At 45.4% G+C, this 22777-nt stretch overlaps 1 protein-coding gene and 1 long non-coding RNA gene across 2 annotated transcripts in view; both read right to left on the bottom strand.

Annotated features, from left to right (window-relative positions):
- Positions 1 to 2389: 2389 nt before the first annotated feature.
- Positions 2390 to 22777, bottom strand: part of BRINP2 (BMP/retinoic acid inducible neural specific 2) — an 86774-nt gene continuing 66386 nt past the window's right edge. Inside the window, exons 4-8 of the mRNA XM_083621596.1 lie at positions 20501 to 20700; positions 14305 to 14410; positions 12663 to 12899; positions 6037 to 6259; positions 2390 to 4822 (exon numbers count right to left, since the gene is read on the bottom strand). Coding sequence (XP_083477722.1) covers positions 3709 to 4822; positions 6037 to 6259; positions 12663 to 12899; positions 14305 to 14410; positions 20501 to 20700 — 1880 coding nt within the window. The 3' untranslated portion in view covers positions 2390 to 3708. The remainder of the gene's footprint in view (positions 4823 to 6036; positions 6260 to 12662; positions 12900 to 14304; positions 14411 to 20500; positions 20701 to 22777) is intronic.
- On the bottom strand, positions 9605 to 12656 carry LOC310765999. Its single transcript, XR_014549914.1, has 2 exons — positions 11290 to 12656; positions 9605 to 10846 (listed from the first exon to the last, which is right to left on the bottom strand). It is a non-coding gene; the product is annotated as an uncharacterized lncRNA (long non-coding RNA).

Genomic DNA, 22777 nt, shown 5'->3' with positions numbered 1-22777 from the left:
TGAGGCTTGCTTTAATTACAATGCACCCTTTGTTTATAGGAAACTGAATGGCTGTGATGATCTATCAGGATCCTTCATGATTCCATGGCATAAACCTGGACTGTTAACACAAACATGTTCTGCAAACAGTGCAAAAACATTCCCCCCCCCCGGCACTCCTAGAGAATTTTAATTGGACGCAGTGCTGTGTTCAATTTCATGGCAGGCAGGTGAGCTCTCCTGGGGTGTAGCTGGAACAAGCAGCAAGTGTGTATTACAAGGATACAACTAGAGTGTGCAGCTGCCTGGCAAATACACAGCAGCGGGTCATTCTTGGCACACACACACACACCGTAGCAGCTGTGTGTACTAGAAGGGGAATAACCGGGATATGCAGCAAGAGAGCAGGTGTGTTTTCTTGTGAGATGGTTAGGTCCTCCGGCATTGGCTAAGGGAGCTGTTTAATTGCTAATCTCAGCATCTCTCAGGGATTTCAGCTTCAACTCAGAGAAGGTGAAGTTTAGCTTGCAGGAATACAGCAGAGTACAGAAGACAGGACAGAACAGCAGGGTTGCATTCTGGCCCCTGCTACATATTGTGGTGGTTAGGGAGTAAGACAAGCCACAGAATCAATTAGGAGTGGGGCTTGTGGGAGATTGCAGTCAAACATAAATAGGCATGAGTGCTAGTTAGTGCATGAAGGGGTTAAGACAACAGAGCTGGATTCCTAGACTCAGCTAGGTCACACTCCCTCTTCTCTGATGAGGGAGGAAGTGAAGCCTTCTCTTCCTGTTCCCTCTCCCTCTATGTCATGTAATTGTGCCTAAGTGAGCTTGCAAGCTCAGAGCATGTGTTTGAAATTATGTTTCTGTGTTGTCTATTCTATTCAATAATATTCTGCCTGTGTTCTCCTTGCTGCTGCTCGAATAAATGCATCAATCTGACATTTGGAAAATTTTGTAAGTACAGCTTTTAAAACTTAACAATGTGTGGTCTCTTCATTGCAAGAGGGGTAGAAAGAGAGGAGCACTGTTTGCAAGTGGACTAAATGGGATAAAAGGGTCAAGCAACCTATATTCCTAACACTATACTGCTGTTTGTGTTTGTGACTCTACTGCTACTCAGGGCTCTCTCCTGCTGGAGAGTGAGTTTAGCCCTGTGTTTTGAATCTAGGCATGCTGCTAATTCTTTTATTATGTACCCCACACTCATGGGTCACAGGCTTTCGTTTTTTCCTCCCACAAGACTCTCATTGGCTTTTCATATTAGGCCTGGAACATGCCATAAAACTGTAGCTGATCAGGTGGCTGTTAGAATATTCATTTACTTGCTTTGGCAAAATGTTACCAGATGGTTGTGGATAAATTGGCAACTCTCAATGTCACCTACTACCAGAGAGGTTGCTTTGAGGCTAAAAAAAATGCCCCCTTGATCTTCTTGGTGAAATAGTGGGATACACTGTGTGAGACGATATTTATCTAGCTCCCTTATGATTATTTTTACATTTTTCACCCAGTGCCCAACATTCAGTATCAGTTCCCTGGAAAGGTAAAGTTGTGCTCCCACATTCAAATGGTGCTAGTTTACTCCAGCAACAACTTCATCTCTACTACTTTAGGGGGGAGTAAACTGACAGTTCAGAGGCGAGGTGCCTCACTGCCCAAGTTTCTGCTGGAATAAACATTTGCATGAGTGTAAATTTGCAAACACATCTACCCCATACTACATATTTATATCATATACTACTACTCCTCGAAAGATTCCATCAACCGTGTCTTGAAGATTTTTACACATCACTTGGGAAGACAGGTGAACTAATATCAGTGTACTGGAAGAAGCAAAGATCACCAGTGTTGAAGTAATGATTCTTCAACATCAACTTCATTGGACTGGTCATGTTATGCGGATGCCTGATGATCGTCTTCCAAAGCAACTACTCTATTCCGAACTTAAAAATGAAAAGCGTAATGCTGGTGGTCAACAAAAGAGGTTTAAAGACTGTCTCAAGGCAAATATAAAAAAATGTAGTATAAACACTGACAACTGGGAAACACTGGCCTGCGAACGCTCTAGTTGGAGAACAGCCTTTACCAAAGGTGTCATGGGCTTTGAAGATATTTGAACTCAAGGCGTGAGGGAGAAATGTGTTAAGAGGAAGGCACGCTTGGCAAATCCACACCGTGATCAACTCCCGCCCAGAAACCAATATCCCCACTGTGGAAGGACGTGTGGATCCAGAATTGGCCTCCACAGTCACTTACGGACTCATTGTTAAAACCGTGTTTATGGAAGACAATCTTACTCGGCTGCGAGTGATTGCCAAAGAAGAAGAGAAGACATATTTCTTTGCACCCAGATGTCTTTGCACTTGCACACACACACTCCAACTATTAAAGAAGCCATTTAGTCAATTTTGATTTGTTTACTGCTTTCCCTTTTTCCCCCTCCAAAAAAACCAAACCAAACCAAACCAAAACATAACATAACAATTTCTCCCTCATCCCACCCCTTACAAAATATATTAAAACAAACGCTTGGATAAGATGTGTAACTCAGCTGGAGGAGTCAACTGAAAATGAACATCCCACTCAAATTTTAAAAAACGCAAAAGCAGAAATACTTTTTTTAAAAAGCCAATCAGTTAAAACCAATACATAATAAATAAACGCTTGAAAGGCCAATCATCCATTGGGCTCTGAATACCCATTTAAAAACTGCCTGTGTGCCACTGGGAACACTCTTCAAAAGTGTATTTTCCCCCTGGTGAAATTAGCTTTGTGTGACAGGACCATGTGATGTGAATGGAACAGAAGAGGGTGACATGTTCCCTGGGGATGGTTGAGAGAAAGGGGCAATTTAGGCACACTTTTCATGTGCCAAACGCTACCACTCACCAGTTACTGAAAAGATCTCACCCCAAAGGGGTGGATCAGGAAACAAAGCAAAACTGTGGATCCCAGGTGGTGGTCAGGCAGCTGAAATCAGGGCTCTGCACTGTGTTCTTAAACTCATTCCTTTAAGAGGAGCAAGTTTCACTGGTGCGAGAAACGGACCTCCACTAATGTCCAAGAAAGCGTGCTTGGGGTAGCAGCTTTAGAAAGTAATGCGGAGAATGTAAAGGCGATGACATTGTTAGAAACACCCATAAAAACAATACAAAAGTAAACTGCGCCAGGGGAGGCAAGGGCCAAAGAACGGTTCTCCTAAGTGGGTGTTTTCGAAGCACTTGACAGAATCCTCGTTCAATCCTTTTGCTGCTCCTCTCTCCGTGTGTTTAAGGGCTGCTGACCAGATCACAAAGGCCAAGTCTTTAGTGCCATTCCCACAAGTTCAGCCCTCGGTCATGTCTCTCTCCGTCTCCCTTCTATGTCTCCATCTCCTGGTTTCTTCGTGGACCTGTACATTTTCTTGCATGCTCCACAAACGCAGCCTGCAAGAAAAGAGAGGATGCAAGGCAGACTCCTCAGCAACTGAAGCAAGACGTTTGCAGCAGCAGCCCTGCCATTTGGTCTCTTCTTTGCTGCTGTCGTGCCAGAGATTTGTGCCGCATCTCATCCCCGGGTTTGGTGCCACAGAGTCTGCAAACGCTGGAGTCTTCCAGGCTGGCAGCTGGCTGTCTCGCCGAAGAGCACGGCTGGCATGAAAGTAAGGCCTTTGGAAGTCTCGGCTTCTCATTCCCCAGTCCTCCCCTCCGGGAGCTACAAGGACAGCCCTGCCCCACTCCCAAGGCTAGCTGCACAATTTACCAGTCTCATACTCCACTGGGTTTGGCAATTTGGCATTGAAGGCCTGCAGGGTGGACTGGATGCGACTTACCTCGTTGTTGGCCAGCTTGAGCCTGTGCCGGAGCAAGCAAGAGAAAAGATCAAGGCGGGTTTTCCCAGGTGGAGAGAGGCGGTTTACCCGGTCCCTGATCTCAATCAGTTGCAATATAGCAGAGTCTTGAGAGCCTTGAGTATACGGATAATCCAGCTGGAGGACAAGGTCCCGAATGGCATCAGACTCAAAGGGCAGGCTGTAGCCAAAAACCTGCAAGCTATTGATCCTCATGTAGCCTAGGTTCTTGGAAGAATCCATCTCCAAAGGCTCATAAAATATGGTTTCATTTGAGCTGTCGTTGAGAGACTTGATGCGACTCCTCAGGTAGACATGGACTGTCTCAAAGAAGGTCTTCCACTTGCTGCCTAAAGTGAGGGTCCAGTTTTGGCACTGGCCAGAGGCATCCACATTAGTCCTTTCCCAGTCGGGAAAGCCAGTTTCATTGGTGGGCATGAACCAGCTCTCTGAGTGGCTGCCCCCAAATGGGTTGACATAGATTGCCATGACTGGCTCCAGGGTGCTGTTCTTGGTGAGACAGATCTGGAGGGAGAGGGCCAGCATGAGGTGGACCAAACCTGGCTTGTACTTGTTGCTCTTCAGGGTTACCAGCATCCTCTTCCTCCAAGAGGGGTCAAACCAGGTCCCCAGGCGCATGTCATTGCTGATGAAGATGGAGTGCACTTCAATGCGGCTGTCCCGCTTCTGCAAAAGGTACTTGAGCTCCAAGTCCTGCAAGTCAGTCTCCAAACCTATATAGTGCTCCAGGGACTCGGCCACCTCTGGGCGGCACAGTCCCAGGGTGAGCACATAGCCATAGTTGCAGGACCCACACTGGGTGGCGTTGTCCTCTGCACACGCAGCACATCCTGGTCCTTCGCCCAAGGCACATGGGATAGTCCCCTGGCAGGAGGGCTGGTCATGGGGGCAGCTGCAGCTGTGGCTTTCTTCCACAAACGTTCCTGGCACAGAGGTCTCACTGCAATAGAGGAGGGACTGAGCATGGCTCCACCAGTAGGTCAAGGGCCTGACAGAAGAAGGCACAAAGAAGATGAAAAGTTAACTTTGCATCAACACAGCAAAGACGTGTATAATTAGTCTGAACCATTTCCCATGTTTCAATCGCCCCCTAAAAAAGAAAGCAAAATCCTTCTGCAGTAAACCTTAGTACTGCATAAAGTATACACACTTTCCACATAGAAAATCAGGGGGCTGGACTTCCACTTGAGAGGGATGCATGCATGTGTTCTGTAATTATGAAACCTTCTCCGCAGGTGGTAAACTGGCAAGTTGCCAGTGGCTGGTAGTGTTTGATGGAACTCAGTCACCTGAAATCCCTTTATGTAATTATGGGAGAAGCCTGCTCTAGGGATGAGAAGGAGCTGGCCCCTTTTCCCCTGCCTTTCTGTGCCGCATATAGGAAAAAGGAATCAGTCGTGATCCAAACACTCAATGATGTGTGAACAGCAGGCTTTGAGCTAAAATGTTCACATTGTACTTTTGCATAAATAAGAAACAATTACTCTTGTTAATTATTATTTTAGACTCACTAAGTTCGGGAGGAGAGTTCAGGGTGGGGTGGCCAGGACCCTGCCTTCCTGTTAAAAAATAAAAAAATCTATCCCTCCCATTGGCAGTTGTGGGCTGGAAATAAATGAAACTGAAGTATACAGCAGCTCCTGGGTTGCATAATTCAATCCCTAGTTTGGGGGCATGTCAGGGAACAGGGGAGCTGTTGGCTCCTTCAGATGGGCAGTGATGTGTGTGTGCATGTGTATATGTGTATATCTATCATCTACCATCTATCTATCTATCTATCTATCTATCATCTATATCTATCATTTATCTATCATCTATCTATCTATCTATCTATCTATCTATCTATCTATCTGTCTATCATTTATCTATCATCTATCTATCTATCTATCTATCATCTATCTCTATCTATCCATCTATCATCTATCTATATGTATGTATGTATGTATGTATGTATGTATGTATGCAACTCCTTCCCAGTCTGTGTAACATGTAGAACATCACTAAGCCTCTTGGGGGCTTCAGATTCCATATCAGATACTAGTTCCCATGACAGATCCTTCCCACTTGGACTCCAAAAGACAACGACCACAATCCAAACAGAGTTTAGACATGCTTCAGCACACAGAACATAGTGGGCTAGAGGCATCTCTATCTTTGTACTGGATTGTGCCCAAGAAAAGCTGTCCCAAAAATATACCAGACCTCTCCTTGGGAAGTCTGAAGTGAGGTTGCCTGTGGCAGCGTTTGGCCAGATTGAAAAGACGCCGGACAATCCGATGGGTCTTCTTGGAGAGCATCTTCAAGGTGCTGCCCAACTTCTGATAGCGGTGCTGAATATCAGGATCCATTGCCCAGTACTGGGAGATGGCTGTTAAGTTCAAGAAGTGGTCCACAGGGAACTTCTTCACCAGGGACTGTAGTTCCTCTGCCAAGACAGAACAGGATGTCAGCAGGAAGGATAACACTGGAAAGCAACACTCAACCCCTGGAAAGTCATCACTCCTTTAAGAAGGTAGAGGACCAAGTGGTAAATCTTGACCTGGACTGTATTGCTTTGGGGCTCCTCCAAGGGAAAAAAATCCCTGGCACATAGCAAACTTGAGTAACAATGGAAATGGGGCAGTTTTATCATTTGATTCCAGGAGGTTGTGGACTCTCCTTCCTCTGAGGTTTTTAAGCAGAGGTTGGATGGCCATCTGTCATGGATGCTTTAGCTGAGATTCCTGCATTGCAGGGGCTTGGACTAGATGACCCTTGGGGTCCCTTCCAACTCCACAATTCTATGGTTCTATGAGTCACCTAGGACTCTAATCCTTCTCTCCCTTTTCACAACAAACAGGTTGCAGACTGGGCTACAGCACAGCCCTCCTCTCCCTATCCATGCTTCTTCTATGCAGAGACTCTTCCATGCCACACTTTGTGACATACCCGTAATGCACTCTCTCGGCAGAAGCAAAAAAGGGCTGCAGGTGGTGCCCTGGGGAGAGTAAGCCCTTAGATCATTGGTTCTCAACCTGTGGGTCCCCAGATGTTGTTGGACTACAACTCTCATTGTCCCTGAGCTCTGGCCTCGCTAGCTGGGGGTGATGGGAGTTGTAGTTCAACAACATCTGGGGACCCACAGGTTGAGAAAGGCTGCCTTAGATGCTCCAAGAAAAAGATGCAGAAGGAGCTTGAGGGTGTGTGAACGACCTGGCTGTACCCTGGGGGACAAATGCAAAAATGGAGGGCTGCACCAGCATCAACCTAGACTGCAACAGGCAAAACCAGGTAGGTGTGAACAACTTGTTGTTTCCCAGTACATTTTGGTATCTGTTATTCAGAGGCAAATTATGCAGCAGTGATATATATATTCCCTGCTAATGCTCCATTTGGGGAAGGACTGTGTCTTTAAACCACAATCTCACAGTGAGGATGACAGAAGTGAACGCAAGGTTGTTTCCCATTAATTGCTATTTCAGAATATTTCATATTTTGAAATACTTGGGGGGGGGACTGATTAAACTATATAGCAAATATAGAACAGAGTGGGTAGCTCAGTCTGTAGAGCAGGAGACCCTTACCTCAGGGCTGTGAGTTCCAAGCCCTACTTTGAGCAAAAGAAAATTCCTACATTGCAGAGGATTTCACTAGATGACCCTCATGGTCTCTTCCAATTCTATGATTCTAGGAAAACCATTGCATTTCTCTACAATTGCTGCTCCTGTTCTGTAGAGCAACATTCCTTGTCAAGACACAACAGACACCTACTTTCTGGAAACAACTGAAGAATTTTTTTTTTTTTAATGATATTTATTCAAAGTTTCAAAAATACATAGGTATGAAAAAAACAAAAAAGTACAACAGAAAAATATATCAAAAGAAGTACAAAAAGAAAAACAAGAAAAAAAATACAAATCCCATATTACATCTTTTCATTTGCTTGTTTCTTGGACCTCCTCACACCTCCCTTTTTGTATTCTAGCTTAATTCGTTGTTTCAGCAAATTCTTCCCATATTTCTCAATTTTTGTTTAAATAATTTATCTTAACAGTCTATCTTATTTATTAACTCAACATATCCTTTCCATCTTTTGCTATATTCTATTGTTCAATTTACATTAATTTCTTTAACCTTATCTTGCCTTAAAAGCCTTAAAATTCAAATTTTAAGCCATATTTCTACATAACTCTTTAAATCCTTTTTACTAAAGCCAATTGGTTCCATTCCAGCATAATCCCTGATATTTCATTAGTGTTACACTAATTCCAAAAAATAAAAAGAATTTTTTCTTTTTATAGATTTTTTCTTTTTCTCTAATTTTTATCCAACGTCCCTTCTTCCTGGTCTCGGGTTATGTCAGTCCTTTCTGACCATTGCATCCAGTCCATCAATCTGGTGATCTTATGTCCGAGGCCCTTAAGTCTCTTCTAGGCCCCTTCTGCAGATTTTCTTGTTCTTGTTTGTGCTTATGCTCTTCTTTGTCTTTTGTTGGTTTCTTTCGTAGTTTCTTTCCTTTCTCCTTGGGGAGTGGGTCTCTGGGGAATTCCAGCCGGTAATAATCTCCATTTTCCTTCATCAAACTAGCCCATTCCCCGCAGCCCCACTTCCCGTCATCGTTATTGTAATCCAAAAAGTGGTTATCCAAAAGATAATTGTCAACCTGTTTCATAGTCCCACCAGAGTTAAGAGCTTCCTTAACTCCAGACACTTCCAGCCACACTCCAAGTTCAATCTTCCAAAGTAGCGGCTTTTGTTCCTGCAAGACTTTGGGTCTCACCATTTGTGTTGCTTGGGAACTGAAGAAATTTTTGCCCCGACAGACTTTCCCAGCTGAGTGAACGGCCATCTTTTTTTGTTTCTCTCTGTGTCTCTCTCTCCCCCCCTCAAATATACTGTATCTGCTGTTTTCTGTTTTGTTTTCATCTGTTTTTTAAGCTCTTTGGATTGTATCTTGTATGCATAGGCTCAGAAGCTGACTTCACGTGGCACACCACATCCAGCGCCGCTTATAAGCTGGGCCCATGGAGACCAGCAGAGGAGACAGGAAGCGACTGCAGGCAAACATGTTGGGAGGCAAGAGCTACAGGCTGCCTCTGCTTGTGAAGCCTTGACTTATTTTGCCTCTCCTTCAGCCGCTGACAGTCCCCATGTGCACAGGACGGCAGCGTTAATCTCCAGCCATACAGCCGTGGTGAAATAACTGCTGGCTTACAACAGATTTATTAAATCTGACATCCCATATTAGATTGTAGGAAAGGAAGAATATATATATATATATATATATCACACCATCACCTTGACATTCTTTGGAAATTCAGACAGTATTGGGAAATAAATTATTGGAAAAACAATTTTTGTCGGATTAATGTTATTGAAGATGAATCCAATATTTTGTCTCTTGTTTTAGGAGCTGGAATGTCTGCATGCTTTTTATAAACTCTGTAAGTATCCTGTATTTGAGGCTATTGTATTGACTAACTTTGTTTTTAGATTAACCCATATTTACGGTGAATAAAAATGTCATCAGCCCATCCCAAATATGTGCAACTGAACTGAATATATTCTTTTTCCTCCTCTGTTATCCTTCCATCCACCTCACTTTGCAGCTCCCTCCTGCGTTGAATTTAAGACTGTAAGCTCCAAGGGGCAGGGCCTGTCTCCCCCAACCCCCGCCACTGTTGCTCTGTAAAGCACCTCGCGCAATGATGGCACCATATAAATAATAGAAAACTAAGATACCATTTTAAAAACAAAAGTAGAAATTTACAGTTCAATTTTTTTTAAAAAAAAGAATTCAGCCCAGCCCCACTCATAACCCCGATTAATTTCCAAAAAACTGTGAGGATTATGTTAATAACCAGTGCCTTTTGCAAGGCTCCACTCTTCTGTGATGGAGGGTCATCCACTGTCTCCCTGTATGAGTTACTGTACTCCTCTTATCTCTTTCCAATCAACCTCTGTTTGTGGAAAGGAATGGCAAGTTCTGTTAACTTTCAGGTTTTCATTTCAGCCCACAACATAGCATGGGAGGGCAAGGGAGCCATGACTCTTTTGGGTGCAAATTTCTGAGGGGGCGCAATCAGGTGCTCCCACAACAAGCTCCCTCATTGAGGCCAGAGCTGCGGGAAGCAAGCTCTGCCCAGGCTGGGCCTTTGGAGTTGGGGTGGAGCTGCCGCCTCCTCCTCCTCCTCCTCATGGCCAATGAGGGGACACCCTGGGACAGCTGGGAGGGAGGGGAGGGTGCCGCTGCTGCCCACTGAAGAGGAAGGTCAGAAAGCACTGCCAGAGCCACGTGCATTGCCCAGAGTGCCTCACTGCAAAGGCAGGAGGGTGAGGCAACACAGTGGTGTTCCTGTTTTCGTGTTTCTGTGCCGTATCTCTGCTCCCAGGTTGGGATGAGTTTGCAAGGAGAGACTCCCTTGATTAGACACTGGTTGGTGAAGGGACCATTGCCCGGTCCATTGGAGGCGGCGCAACACTTGCCCGCCCCGGGCACCGGCAACCCATGCTATGCCACTTATTTCAGCCCCATAGTACCATTGAATCACATACTCAGTAATTAGAAGAACAAGGATTGCTACTTTAGAATACACCGTTTCCAAGAAAACGTTAGCCTTGCAAAATCACAGATTGCAGCCTCTACTCCTCCTTGCCAGCATTTGGCTGGCAGGACCTCCCCATTTTGTTTCCCCAGCTATCACTAAGAATTTGGCTTCTATTGGGTTTCTTTCTTACTTTCTTTTCATTTTTTATAGCTTTGCTGTCATCTGTCAGGCCTCAAAATCCTGCAAGCCCTGAAGGAGCAAGTAGAATTCTTTTAGAACAGAGGGAAGTGGAACTCTGCTCCAGCTATTGCTAATTAGTTGCACTTTTACTGCCTCTCTCCTGCCTTTACCTGACGACTGTGCCATCACTTTCTTGGGAGCTGCAGAAGTCTTGCATTCACCCAGTACAACCAGTGCCTTCCCCTGCCTTCTATCCTCCACCTCTCCACCCTCCCCAGATCCTTAGTGGTGGGGGTGAAGAAGGGCTTCCTTGGTGCCCCCTTCATTTGTTGTTGTTTAGTCGTTTAGTCATGTCCGACTCTTTGTGACCCCATGGACCAGAGCACGCCAGGCACTCCTGTCTTCCACTGCCTCCTGCAGTTTGGTCAAACTCATGCTGGTAGCTTCGAGAACACTATCCAACCATCTTCTCCTCTGTCGTCCCCTTCTCCTTGTGCCCTCCATCTTTCCCAACATCAGGGTCTTTTCCAGGGAGTCTTCTCTTCTCATGAGGTGGCCAAAGTCTTGGAGCCTCAGCTTCAGGATCTGTCCTTCCAGTGAGCACTCAGGGCTGATTTCCTTAAGAATGGATAGGTTTGATCTTCTTGCAGTCCATGGGACTCTCAAGAGTCTCCTCCAGCACCATAATTCAAAAGCATCCATTCTTCGGCGATCAGCCTTCTTGATGGTCCAGCTCTCACTTCCATACATCACTACCGGCCCCCTCCATATCTCCCACCAAAATAAGGGCTGAAAACTTCTCAGCCTCAAAAAGCCTGCTGAAAAGCACACACACAAAAAAGACGTTTGTGCTCCACACAAAGTGACAGCAGATTTGTCAGGAAAAACTGGAGGAAGCCCAATGAGTAACAGCAGCTGGAGGAACAGTTACCATCTTTCTCCAATTTGCTCACCTAAGAGCTTAACAGGTGACATGAGAGCTATGAAAGGACTGGGGGTGGGGGGGGGGTGGGCCTAAAAATCCAACAAAATAGCTTCAAACATTCAGCAGTAGCTGCGGGAACAAAGGGGTGATGAAACACTCCTGTCAGCCAATAGTGTTTTCCCCGCAGACTTTCTTCATGATTTCAGCTACCTTTAAAGCACTTTTTTTTTACTGAAAATTATATCAGCAGATGAGTCTTCTTCTTCTTCTTCTTCTTCTTCTTCTTCTTCTTCTTCTTCTTCTTCTTCAGCTATTATTAAAATAATTGCTTTGCATGTGTATTTATCTATTTATTTGCCTTGATAAGGTTCATACTTATCTTCTGATCAATTTATTTTTGGTTTTATAATACACCGATTTAGTGGTTATATGTTTAAGCTGTTCTCAGCAGCTGTTTTACTTGTAGTATGATCATGAACATTTTGTTTTTCCTAACTGACCATGCTGCAAATATGCAGAATTAACCTGGGGACTAGAAAAGATATATTTGTACTGAACACATTGATGACACATTTGAATTAGCCCCACGACTCTAAAAAATAATGCTGTGTCTACCTTCTTCTAACATAAAAGTTTAGGAAAAGCCACTGCTGTTAATTTACTTAAGGAAGCCCTCAGTGCCCCAGAACTGCCACTCTCCCTCAGGTTCAGCTGGTCGACCGCCAGATGTCAATAACCATCAATGGTCAAGCACTTCCTAGCTGGCTTTTTTTTACAAACTATAGGTTCTGGTTTCCAACTGAGTTTAAAGGAGGTTCCCAAAATTGCTTCCAGTTCCTCCTGCTGTCTTTCTCCCTTTCCAGACGTTTATCTTCAAGCTTAGCTCCATCACCACACACTCAGCCAGTCTTTGCCTCCCCACATTTTCCTAGTCTTCTCTGGTTCACTTAGTAAATTTGCCTGCCCTTCTTGTGGTTATTGCAGTGGCTGGCATCTCACAAGACCTGCCTTCACCGCTTCCTTCGTCTTCTGGCTCATCTGCATTCTCTGCCAGGCTGTTCACAAGAGAGGTGCAACACTGAATGGCTCCTTGCCTCAGTCACCTGGCATCCTCCTTCCTTGCTGAGTCAACTGGATGTGGGCAATCATCCACCCATCGTCACGTTCCCCATGAGACCCACGTTTCCCAAACTCACCTGATTCCCGAAACTGTTGGTTGTGGTTCTCCCAAACTCCCTGGATCTGAAAAAGGCTCTGTTCCATAGCCTGGATGTCAGCCTCGGGGCAGTTGCATTGTGGGAAACCAAACCCACAGTAACACCAGCAGTCATTCTCTCGGCATATCAGCTCCCCCTCCGAATTGCAGGTGATGTAGCTCAAGGCAGCAGCCACAAAGCGTTCACGCAAGTACTCGGGCAGCAGGGCTTGCAGGCCTGCGAAAAGTAGGCAGAGACATTACAGGCCTCAGCTCAGCCATATCTGCATTAAGGAAAAACAGGTACTATGGAAACTTAGGAGCCACCTCCTAGGGGCCGAGGGGGTGTTGACCCCCCAATAAAATATTTGAGGGGCTCTCTCAAAGGTGATGGGCATTGCCATTCAAATGGTGTGCTTGTGCTGCGTCATGTGATTGATTACGTGGGGCAGGGCTTACCTGGGCCCCCACAATATTTTATTCAAGTTGGCACCCCGTATGGAAACCAAAGAGCTACACTCACTTCCCTAGCAGATTTTTTCGACCTATGGAACACCCTATGGAACAATGGCTTCTTTCATGATATCTGCCCTTTAGATGTTGCAAAAGAACATAACTCCATTGATTTGTGAGTTTTATCTGTTTGTGCGTATACTGAAAAGTCCCACACCTGAGTTGGCTGGAGACTGAGGACAAGCCCTGGTGACTGTGCACACATCAAAAGACGGTGAACCAAGGGAGGACTCTGACTTCCACAGCAGAGCAGCAGATGGTCCCAGGGGCAGGCAAGCTCCAGCTTCTCTGGCTAAAATGGACCTCATGGAAAAGTACTGGACATGGCCTCTGTCTGAATATGCTATCTTCAGCAAGATTTAGACAAAACTAGCCCAGTTGCATGACGGAACATTGCATGGGCAATATACAAAATTTACTGGAGGCAACACATATTAACAAAATGATGTACTTCATGTCTTTGGTCCATGATTCTATAGCATCCATTAGTGTGTTTGTTTGTTTTTAAAAAGCACTGAATGGATGATATTCCAAACTTCTTGTTGATTCTTATTGATTATGGATTTTCTCCACATCTTCATAAAAATATGCAGAATCCTCAGTATTTAACCCCAATTTACCCCTGTAACATACACAAGCACTGTGTGTTCTTCAATGAAAGAACACACACATTCAAATAACTTTGTTTCTGTGTATGTGGTGCAGTCATATGACTCACCCGGGTGGTCAGCAGGCCTGCAAGAGTTTGCATGATCCAGCTCTTGACTTAAAGGCGCATCCTCTGATTGATTTTGAGTGTAATCAGAGCTGAAGGTAAGTTACAGATATAAATGAAGGGATCCCTATGCAGAATCTGCCTTGGGCCAGGAAACAGTTCCAGCCATGGCAGCTGGGCTTAAGCCTTCAACTCAGGGTGCAGAGTGATCTAACTCAGTTCCTGTTCTGAGGCCTTCTGCCATGGAAAAGAGGTGAAGATTGTGAGCCAGGAGCAAGCAACACACCAAGACAAATGCATTTTAACTTAGAATTGCTATTTCCACCTTGTGAGCAAGTTAGAAGATGAGTCCAGTTAGTGTCCAGTGGATAATGTGGATGCAATTCCAGGCAGGTGGAAGGAGAAAAATCCTTACCGAGAAGTTGAACTTTGTTCTCAGGGCTCTGGACAAGAACAGAGCTCACAGAATCCAGGTTGTCGTAGTTACTGCAGCCAAGTGGCCCCGTTCTGGTTTCAGTGACCTAAGCAATGGAAGAGGGCAGCTTTACCATAAACAACTGAAATGCAAAGATAAAAGGACCTTTGCCCATCCTTAACATACCTGCTCTGAACATTAGATTGAATTGTGTGCATATGTTTTGATGACAGAATTTGGTGCTAGTAACGCCAAGGTTGCAGGTTCGATACCCATATGGGACAGCTGCTGAAGGAGCTGGACTAGACAATCCTCATGGTCCCTTCCAACCCTACAATTCTACCATTCTACCTGGAAAGTAGAGCCCTTTCCCAATGTTCTCTTCGACCCTCACCCTCCCAAAAGGCTGGTTTTCTCCCAGTGGAGAAATACCCCATGTATTTTCAAGATCCTCTATTGCTCTGCTCACATTCACACCACCCCCTCCTCACAACTGCATTTGTTTTGGTCCTTAAACAAAAACCCTCCATTCAAGTCCTCCAAGAAAGTGTGTGTGTGTGTGTGTGTGTGTGTGTGTGTGTGTGTGTGTTAACTATGAGCGTTAGCGTGACTTCAGCCTAGCCACCTCACATTTTAGTAGTCATCTCTAAAGCCACAAACAATGGGGTGAACAGAGAGGCAGAGATAGAAACACGTTCCAAGAAGGCGAAAGTGTGTATCTCCACGTGCACAAGACTTAAGCTCCAGATGGAGGGAAATCATGCAATCTTTAGAAGCTTAGCCAGGGATATTTTGAAACTACTATTTAGGCTGGCTTGCCAGGAGCTGGGGTTAAGCCAGGCATAATTGCTGTATACACTCATTTGCATTTTTGTATGGTTTGAGTTTTGTATGGTTTGAGTCATTTTGCACACACATTTTGCACCCTACGACAAAGCATGGAAACAGATTTTGTGTGCCACTAAGGCCAGCAGAGTGAGAGACAGAGATATGTGCCACTGGGCACAATCCACCAGGATTGTCTCCTGTGCAAGTCTCATCAAAATGAATGGGAGAAGCGCAGGAAGAGTGTGGATTCTTGCACAGCTCATGTTTGTTTCAATTGAGCCTCGCAGGCAAAACATTGCTGGTGGATGGGACCCATGTTCAACTAGTGGGGGAGGGGGGGAGAGGACATTTGGATTTTCTACACTGGACATTGAAACCTCATGAGCTGGCCCTGTTTACACTGAATTACCCTCAACATCCTCAAACTATGGGTGGGTGTATAAACACAGAAATCCAACAAAAAGTGACATTAAATTAAGAAGAGCGTGGAATGTATAAGAGCTTTGGAATGACGCAGTTAAAAATGCCGTCGCCATATTGGGAAGTTCTGTCGGAGGTCTTGAGTCTGGGAGGAGAAAGAGAGAAATAGAGCTGTTTATATATTGTGGGTGAAACTCCTCAGAGGGACTTAAGAGCGACAGTTTTGCGAGATTAATGATGGAAAGAGCGATGTTATCTATGAAGGTGATGATATATGGAAAGCATCTCGATTTGAGGATTGGAAGAACGGAAAAATTCACACAGGATTATTATTGGTGTTTATCGGCTTAAGGAGACTATCAGAAGAGATCATAAAGAAAAAAGAGAAAATATATGAACAAGATGTGATGTGGAAACAGCAAGATAAGACTGGATAGAATTATGAACTCTGTTTGGACTGATTTGGATTGATTTGGATATTAACGCAGTAGCAAGAAGATGATCGGAATCCCCCTTCGGATCTTGAAATATGGGTCCCCCCAACAAAATTTAAAATTCGGCTTTGTAATTCGGAATTTATGTGATGTGATTTAATTTGATTGGCCGGTTAATAAAAATTGTTATTAAAAAAAGTGACATTAAATGCAACAAGAGAGAGAGAGAGAGAGAGAGAGAGAGAGAGAGAGAGAGAGAGAGCGCTTTGAAACAGTAAAACTTGAGCCAAGCACTCCAGGCTTATGAGAATGCAAGAGGCCACTTTGCTTCTAAAAAGGAGGAATAATTGTGCAGTAATTGGCTTGCTGATGGAGAACAGCCCTGCCTCTAGCCACCGCCCCCCCATGAAAGCTCACCATCATTAGCATGGCCGATTTCCCACAAATAGCACAAAGGCGCCAATTGTGGTCTGACTCCCTGCTTGCTGCCCCTCCTGTTTCCTTGGCGGGGGGGGGGAGTGGAATGGGAGAGGGGAAGGCTGACTAAAGCGATAGGTTTATAATTGCAGAGCTGGGTAGCAGATCTCAGGGATGGCAGCCTTGCTTAAGCAACCTGCAAATTAAAATCCAGGCATATGTGATGGGGCGGGTGGGCAGGCAGGCAGGCAGGCAGGCAGGGAGAGAGTGGCTAAGGGGGGTGGGATAAAAGCAGAGTTGTTGCACAAAATGAAATGGAACAGGAAAACAAGCGTCTTTTCTGGTCTGAGTCTGACTGTTGCAGTACATTGTTGGAGGGAGCTGGGGAACTGGAATCCTGCATCCCCCCCCAAAGGAAAAGAAAATCAGTTAGTGGGGCTGGGAAAGGGATTTCTTGACTTTGGCTCTGGGGTGCAGTCTTGGGTGAGGCTGATCAGCAAGTGCCCTAGGAGGGTCAAACAACTGCTGACCCCTGCCCTTTGGGCTTCCCCCCCTTATATGTTTTGCACATCTGCAAGCCCTGCTCATCTCTCCATCACGGTGCCATTTTGGTTACATAACGATCCGCACTCAAAGAACGAGGTCATGATTAGTATGTAGGATACCTCCCATTTTCCAATATCCTGCCACACTGTCATGCGACCGAAGAACCAAATCTGGAATGGGACGACACAGAAAGGAGCAGGCTTGAATGCTCCTATACCTGGGATCAACAGGGGCAGGCGGTGTGCTAAGCACCTACAACCCCATTACCTTCCTCCGTTTAATGGGGACAATTTCACAGCAAGAATGAAACCTGCTCCATCCCTCATACAAGACGACGTGTCCTGATGGATGTGGATCCTTCAAAAGCGTGAGATGGTTTTTCTGTGAATCCTCTAAGGGTCCCTTGTGGTATGTATCTTGCTTATCCCACGCACAATAAACCACCCTCAACAACAACAAAAAGGACATTCTGTATACTGTGTTTACTGTGATATAAGTAATAACCAGCGCCAAACCTCCTCTCTATTATACTCACAGCCCATACTCATATCTTGGAATGCAATACTCTCCCCCCCACCCCACCCCCCCACAAACAAACACACACACACACACCCCAACCTGCAGTTCCAATTTCAAGCAGCAAAAATAGGACAGAAAGGCAATTTTTCAGTGATCGGTTGTGTGAAGACCTCTGAAGGCAGCCCTGTTTAGGAAAGCTTTTAATGTTTGACAGACTTTTGTATTTTAATATTTTGTTGGAAGCCAACCAGAGTGGCTGGGGAAACCCAGCCAGATGGGCGGGGTATAAATAATAAATTATTATTATTGTCAGGGGCTCAGGAGCAGGAGCACAGGGGAGAGAGGAAATGGAGAGCGAAGGGGAAGAATCCGAGGGCAGCGTAGGGGAGTATGACAGTGGCCCGAGAGATTCCATGAGCTTCTCCAGCGAATCAGAAGATTCCCAGAAGGGGGCGCCGATGGTCAGGGCAAGGGGGGTCCCAGGGGGAACGCACCAGAAACAAGGAGCCAGCGGGGAACCCCGAAGCAGCAGCGGGGGATCAGGACCAGTTTCCCCACCAGAGCGTAGTGGGGGGGAAGAGTCACATGTGTCAGGGCCAGCGTCTCCTCCAGTGGGGAGAGGAGATGAGTCAGGGCTGACCCCGCCTCCAACGGAGGGGAGGTCAGTTGCAGCTAGCCTCCCCGAAGGGGGAAGCAGTGACAGCAGCAGTGAAACGGTCAGGAGGAAAGTTGCTGGCTGGGCGCGCGCGCCAAGTTCAAATGTACAGGCGCGGGGGACAGCAGGAGACCCGGATGGGGAACCAGCTCCTAAAGCCCGCCGGAGGGAGGGGGAAGGCTCAGGGGACTCAGCGTCAGAAGAGGCTAGAAAGGGCGAGACCCCAACGGCCAGGCGGAACCAGAGGCGGAAGGAACTGAGGAAGAGGTGGAGTAAGGCTAGAATCTTAAATTGGTGTATGGGGGGAGGAGACTCAGACGGAGCATCAGCGATCTAGAGTTTGAGACGTAGAGCTGCACGCTGCGGCTCTGGAAGTGAAACTGAACCTCAATAAAGACTTTCGTATTTAACAACGAAGTGGCGTTGGTCCTTTGTGAGCTGGGACCTCGGGCAGCTCTGACAATTATTATTATTATTATTATTATTATTATTATTATTGTTGTCAGCTGTGCAGTTTCTTTTCCTTCTTTTCCTCAGACCTCCTCTGCAGTGGCCTCCCAGCAGAGCATTTGGGGTGTGGAGGAATGATGGCTACCGCACAAGCTCCCCTGCACTTAAGAGTTGCCATCTCCCCCACTCCCCAGGAAGCAAACTACCTCATGATTGAGTTTCATTCTGAGAAATGACAGGCAGCGAGCCCTGGGACAAGAGCCAGTGCTACCACCATTTTTGGCCACAGCGGCTGCCGCCCATAACAAACCCCCTCAAATGCAAAATTCTGCTCCCCGCAAATCACCCCTGTTACAAGTCCTAAGTTTAGCCAAACCTTCTCAAGCAAGGCCAGTCCAAGATGCTGTGCATGGGGGGGGGAAGCAAACATGCGCCCCTCCCACCCATTCCCAGTTAACAGCAGAGGCCTGTTCATGTGGAACCTTAACCTGGGCAATCTCCTCCCTCTTTCGAAGATGTTTTAAAATGTTTCCAATGTTGGCTCCTCTGTTTTGTTTTTGTCGGATCGATATTGGTTAAATGCTTAGTTGGGGTTGGCAGTTATTTTAATGAAATATACTCAGAGTCGCAAAGTGATTTCATGCTCTTTATTCAGCTCATAGTGGTGAGGAGGAATGAATGAATGTCCCCTCAAAGTATCTGCTTTATATACATTATTTACACAATGGGCTGCACATGATTGGCTCATTCTGGAATTCTACTGTAAGCCAATCAGGTTGTGGATTCACTTATATCTGGAGCATGATTGGGTGGTTCCTGCCAACCAATCATACTGCTGCATTCTGAATCCTATTGTTCTAGGACCAATCAGACTGCTGCAGTTTGGATCCTATTCAACTCAGTACATAACATTTAATTTGGGTATAACTGTGAACTGTTTATTATTGTTATGATTGCTATTGTTATGATAAGTTTCTATTGATTTATTGGTTTGTTTGTTGCTTGTATAGGATATTTTGTTTTTTTAAACATTTGATGCTTTGTTGTGGGTTTTTTTATATGTTGTAAGCCACCCACAGTGGCTGGGGAAACCCAGCAAGACGGGCGGGATATAAATTTATTGAAGAGGAAGAATCAGATGAATTGGGCAGCTGTATAGGGGGCCAATGTACCGACACGTAGCACTGCATCATAGTTATCACTGCTAAATTTACACCTTCACATATAAATTAGCACATGCATGTTTTATGCAAATCTGTGGCCTATTCTGCTCTCTCTCTTTTTTAAAAAAAGAAATATTTATTGAAGTTTTACAGAAACAAATATGCAAGAACACATAATAAAAGAAAAAATAAAAATAAAAATACATATAAAAACACAGAAAAAATAAGAAAAATTAAAAACAAATCCATTTTTCATAACTTAAAACTCATTTGCTTGTTTCTTTGACCTCCTCACACCTCCCCTTCTTGTATTCCCATTTAAATAATCAAATCAGCAAATCCTTACCCTCTTTCATTTATCTTAACTCTATATCTTAACATTTTATAACTCTGTATTTTCATCCATTATCAATTCATTTTTGCATATTCTTATTAACTTTGTTACTAATACCACTTATTTCCAATCCAACATCATTTTAATTATGTTTTTACCTATTTATAACCCTTTTTTCATATTCTCTTAAAGCATTACAGCTGGAAACCACTTAATTTCTATCCAACATCATTCTAACATTCATTAATTTTACAATATTTCTGTAGATAGTCTTTAAATTTCTTCCAATCTTCTTCCCCCTGATGCTGAAGTGGTGACCCAATCAAGGCCTAGATTGCAGCAACACGCTCTACACAGAGATGCCTTGGAAGCCCACGGCTTCATGTGCTACGGAACATCCCCCTGCCTTTTGGCTCGCCTCCAGGGTTACCTTGATGGCAGCTGTTGCTATCTGTATGTGATGGAGGCGCCGCAGAGTGCTCTCCCGATCAATGAAGTATGAGGCTGCCAGCTGGTGCAGGGTTTCCAAGGAGACGGTGGCATTGCTTCCACCACTTCCTGCCAGGCCGCCGGCTTCCGCTTTCCGACTGAGCTTGCGCTTGTCCACAAAAATGGTCAGGGACTCTTCTCCTGCAAAGGCATGAGGCACAGTGTTTAGTGAGCTGCACATCAGGACTCAGATGCTCTGGGCTCAGTGTCCCTTTTGGGTGACTGTCCAATCACCAGCTTAACGAAGGGACAAAACGCACATCTCACAGGAGAGCTTCAACCAGAGCCAGATCCCTGGAAAATGTTGAAAAGTTGACTACCATCCCATCACGATCACCCCTTGCCTCTCCTTGTCTGTTATGTGAGGCTCACGGCTTTCTTTTCCGGCAGACTCGCTTCACCCACAATCTCCCAAAAGCTAATTCACTCCCCCCGGCTCAAGTCCTTCAATGGTCACCAGGCCATATCTGGAGTCCGCAGGTGGGCAAATACCTTTAGCAGGTGAGTCAAAGCTTAGCCCCACAAAGGTCACAGCACAGAGGCAATACTGGTAGGGTATGATCCGGAGGGCATTAGCCTGCCGGTGATTTATGGAGTCCCTGTGACTGTATCTGAACATCGGGACTCAGAACTGCTTCTGAAGAAGCAGCTCAGAGTTGTTAAGAACATAGTTTCCCATCTTGAGCTAACGTCCCAACCACCCCTGGGTTGGAGAGATCAGACCTTGCTTCAGTAATCCATTACCTCTTTTCTAATCCAATCCTGGTTTGAGAACTGCAATGTACACTAGATGCGGCTGCCCTGGATGGTAACGTTGAATCTTCAACTGGAGCAGAATGGTATTGTCTATCCCATAGCAAGTGTTAAGTGTTAAGTGCATGTTCAACCTGTTCTGTGCCAGTTACACTGGTCACCAATTGGTTCCCATGCCCAGTTTGATTTAAAGCCTTGCATAGCCTGAGATCTTCCTACCTCAAGGACCATCTCACTAACTGGGAGCTAACCTGCAGGCTTGACTAACTGTTCTGGCCTTGTGACGGGTCCAGACAGGGAGAGCCAAGAGATGGACTTTCACTGATCATTCCCAAACTGTAGAGCCTTCTCTCTAAAGAGGTTAAGAGAACTACCTCTTTATTTTATTTCCACACTTGTACCAGGCTTTTGAATTTGTCTGTCTGTTTGAAATCACTTTGAGCTATGGGATAAAGGTAAAGGTAAAGGGACCCCTGACCATTAGGTCCAGTCGTGACCGACTCTGGGGTTGCGGCGCTCATCTTGCTTTATTGGCCGAGGGAACCGGCATACAGCTTCTGGGTCATGTGGCCAGCATGACTAAGCCGCTTCTGGCGAACCAGAGCAGCGCACAGAAACGCCGTTTACCTTCCTGCCAGAGCGGTACCTATTTATCTACTTGCACTTTGACGTGCTTTCGAACTGCTAGGTTGGCAGGAGCAGGGACCGAGCAACGGGAGCTCACCCCGTCACAGGGATTCAAACCGCCGACCTTCTGATCGGCAAGTCCTAGGCTCTGTGCTTTAACCCACAGCGCCACCTGCATTCCTTCGGATACAAATGTTTTAATAAATTAATAAACCTGGTGTCCTCCCTCAACTATACGGATAGTTTTGGCAGAGGAACGCGGCAAATCCAGAAGTTCTGTATCAGGGACTGGCATCTGATTGGCTCCTTGCTTGTCACCTGACTCTCCAGATCAAGAGGATTTTAGGCTGTTCCAGCAGTGTTCTAGAAACATAGATAGCTCAGTCAGTAGAGCATAAGACTCTTAATCTCTGGGTTGTGGGTTTGAACCCTACATTGGGCAAAAAGATTCATGTACTGTAGGGGGTTGGACTAGATGACCCTTGTGATCCCTTCCAACTCTAGGCTTGCCATTCCTTCCTTTGACCAGTCCCCTTGGTGGCACTGGGGGGGGAATGAACCAACTCGTGATCCACACAGTTCCTGGTCTTGAGCCCCATAATGCTTTTTGGTGCCCATACTTCAAGCTTTATAAAGCACCCTAGGTGTCTTCCATGGAAGGTCCATTTAAGCCAACTCTCATTGAATAAATTAACAATGGTTATGATTATGGCTATGATTGTGATTTATATACTGCCCTTCATTAGAAGATCTCAGGACAGTTCACAAGATAAAAAAAACAAATAATTAAAACAAAAACAACAAAACAATAGCCCCCCTCCCACAAACACATTTAAAA

Source organism: Podarcis filfolensis (genome assembly GCF_964270895.1).
Source record: "Podarcis filfolensis genome assembly, chromosome: 6".
NCBI classification, from domain to species: domain Eukaryota; kingdom Metazoa; phylum Chordata; class Lepidosauria; order Squamata; family Lacertidae; genus Podarcis; species Podarcis filfolensis.
This window is presented reverse-complemented; position numbering and strand designations above follow the sequence as displayed.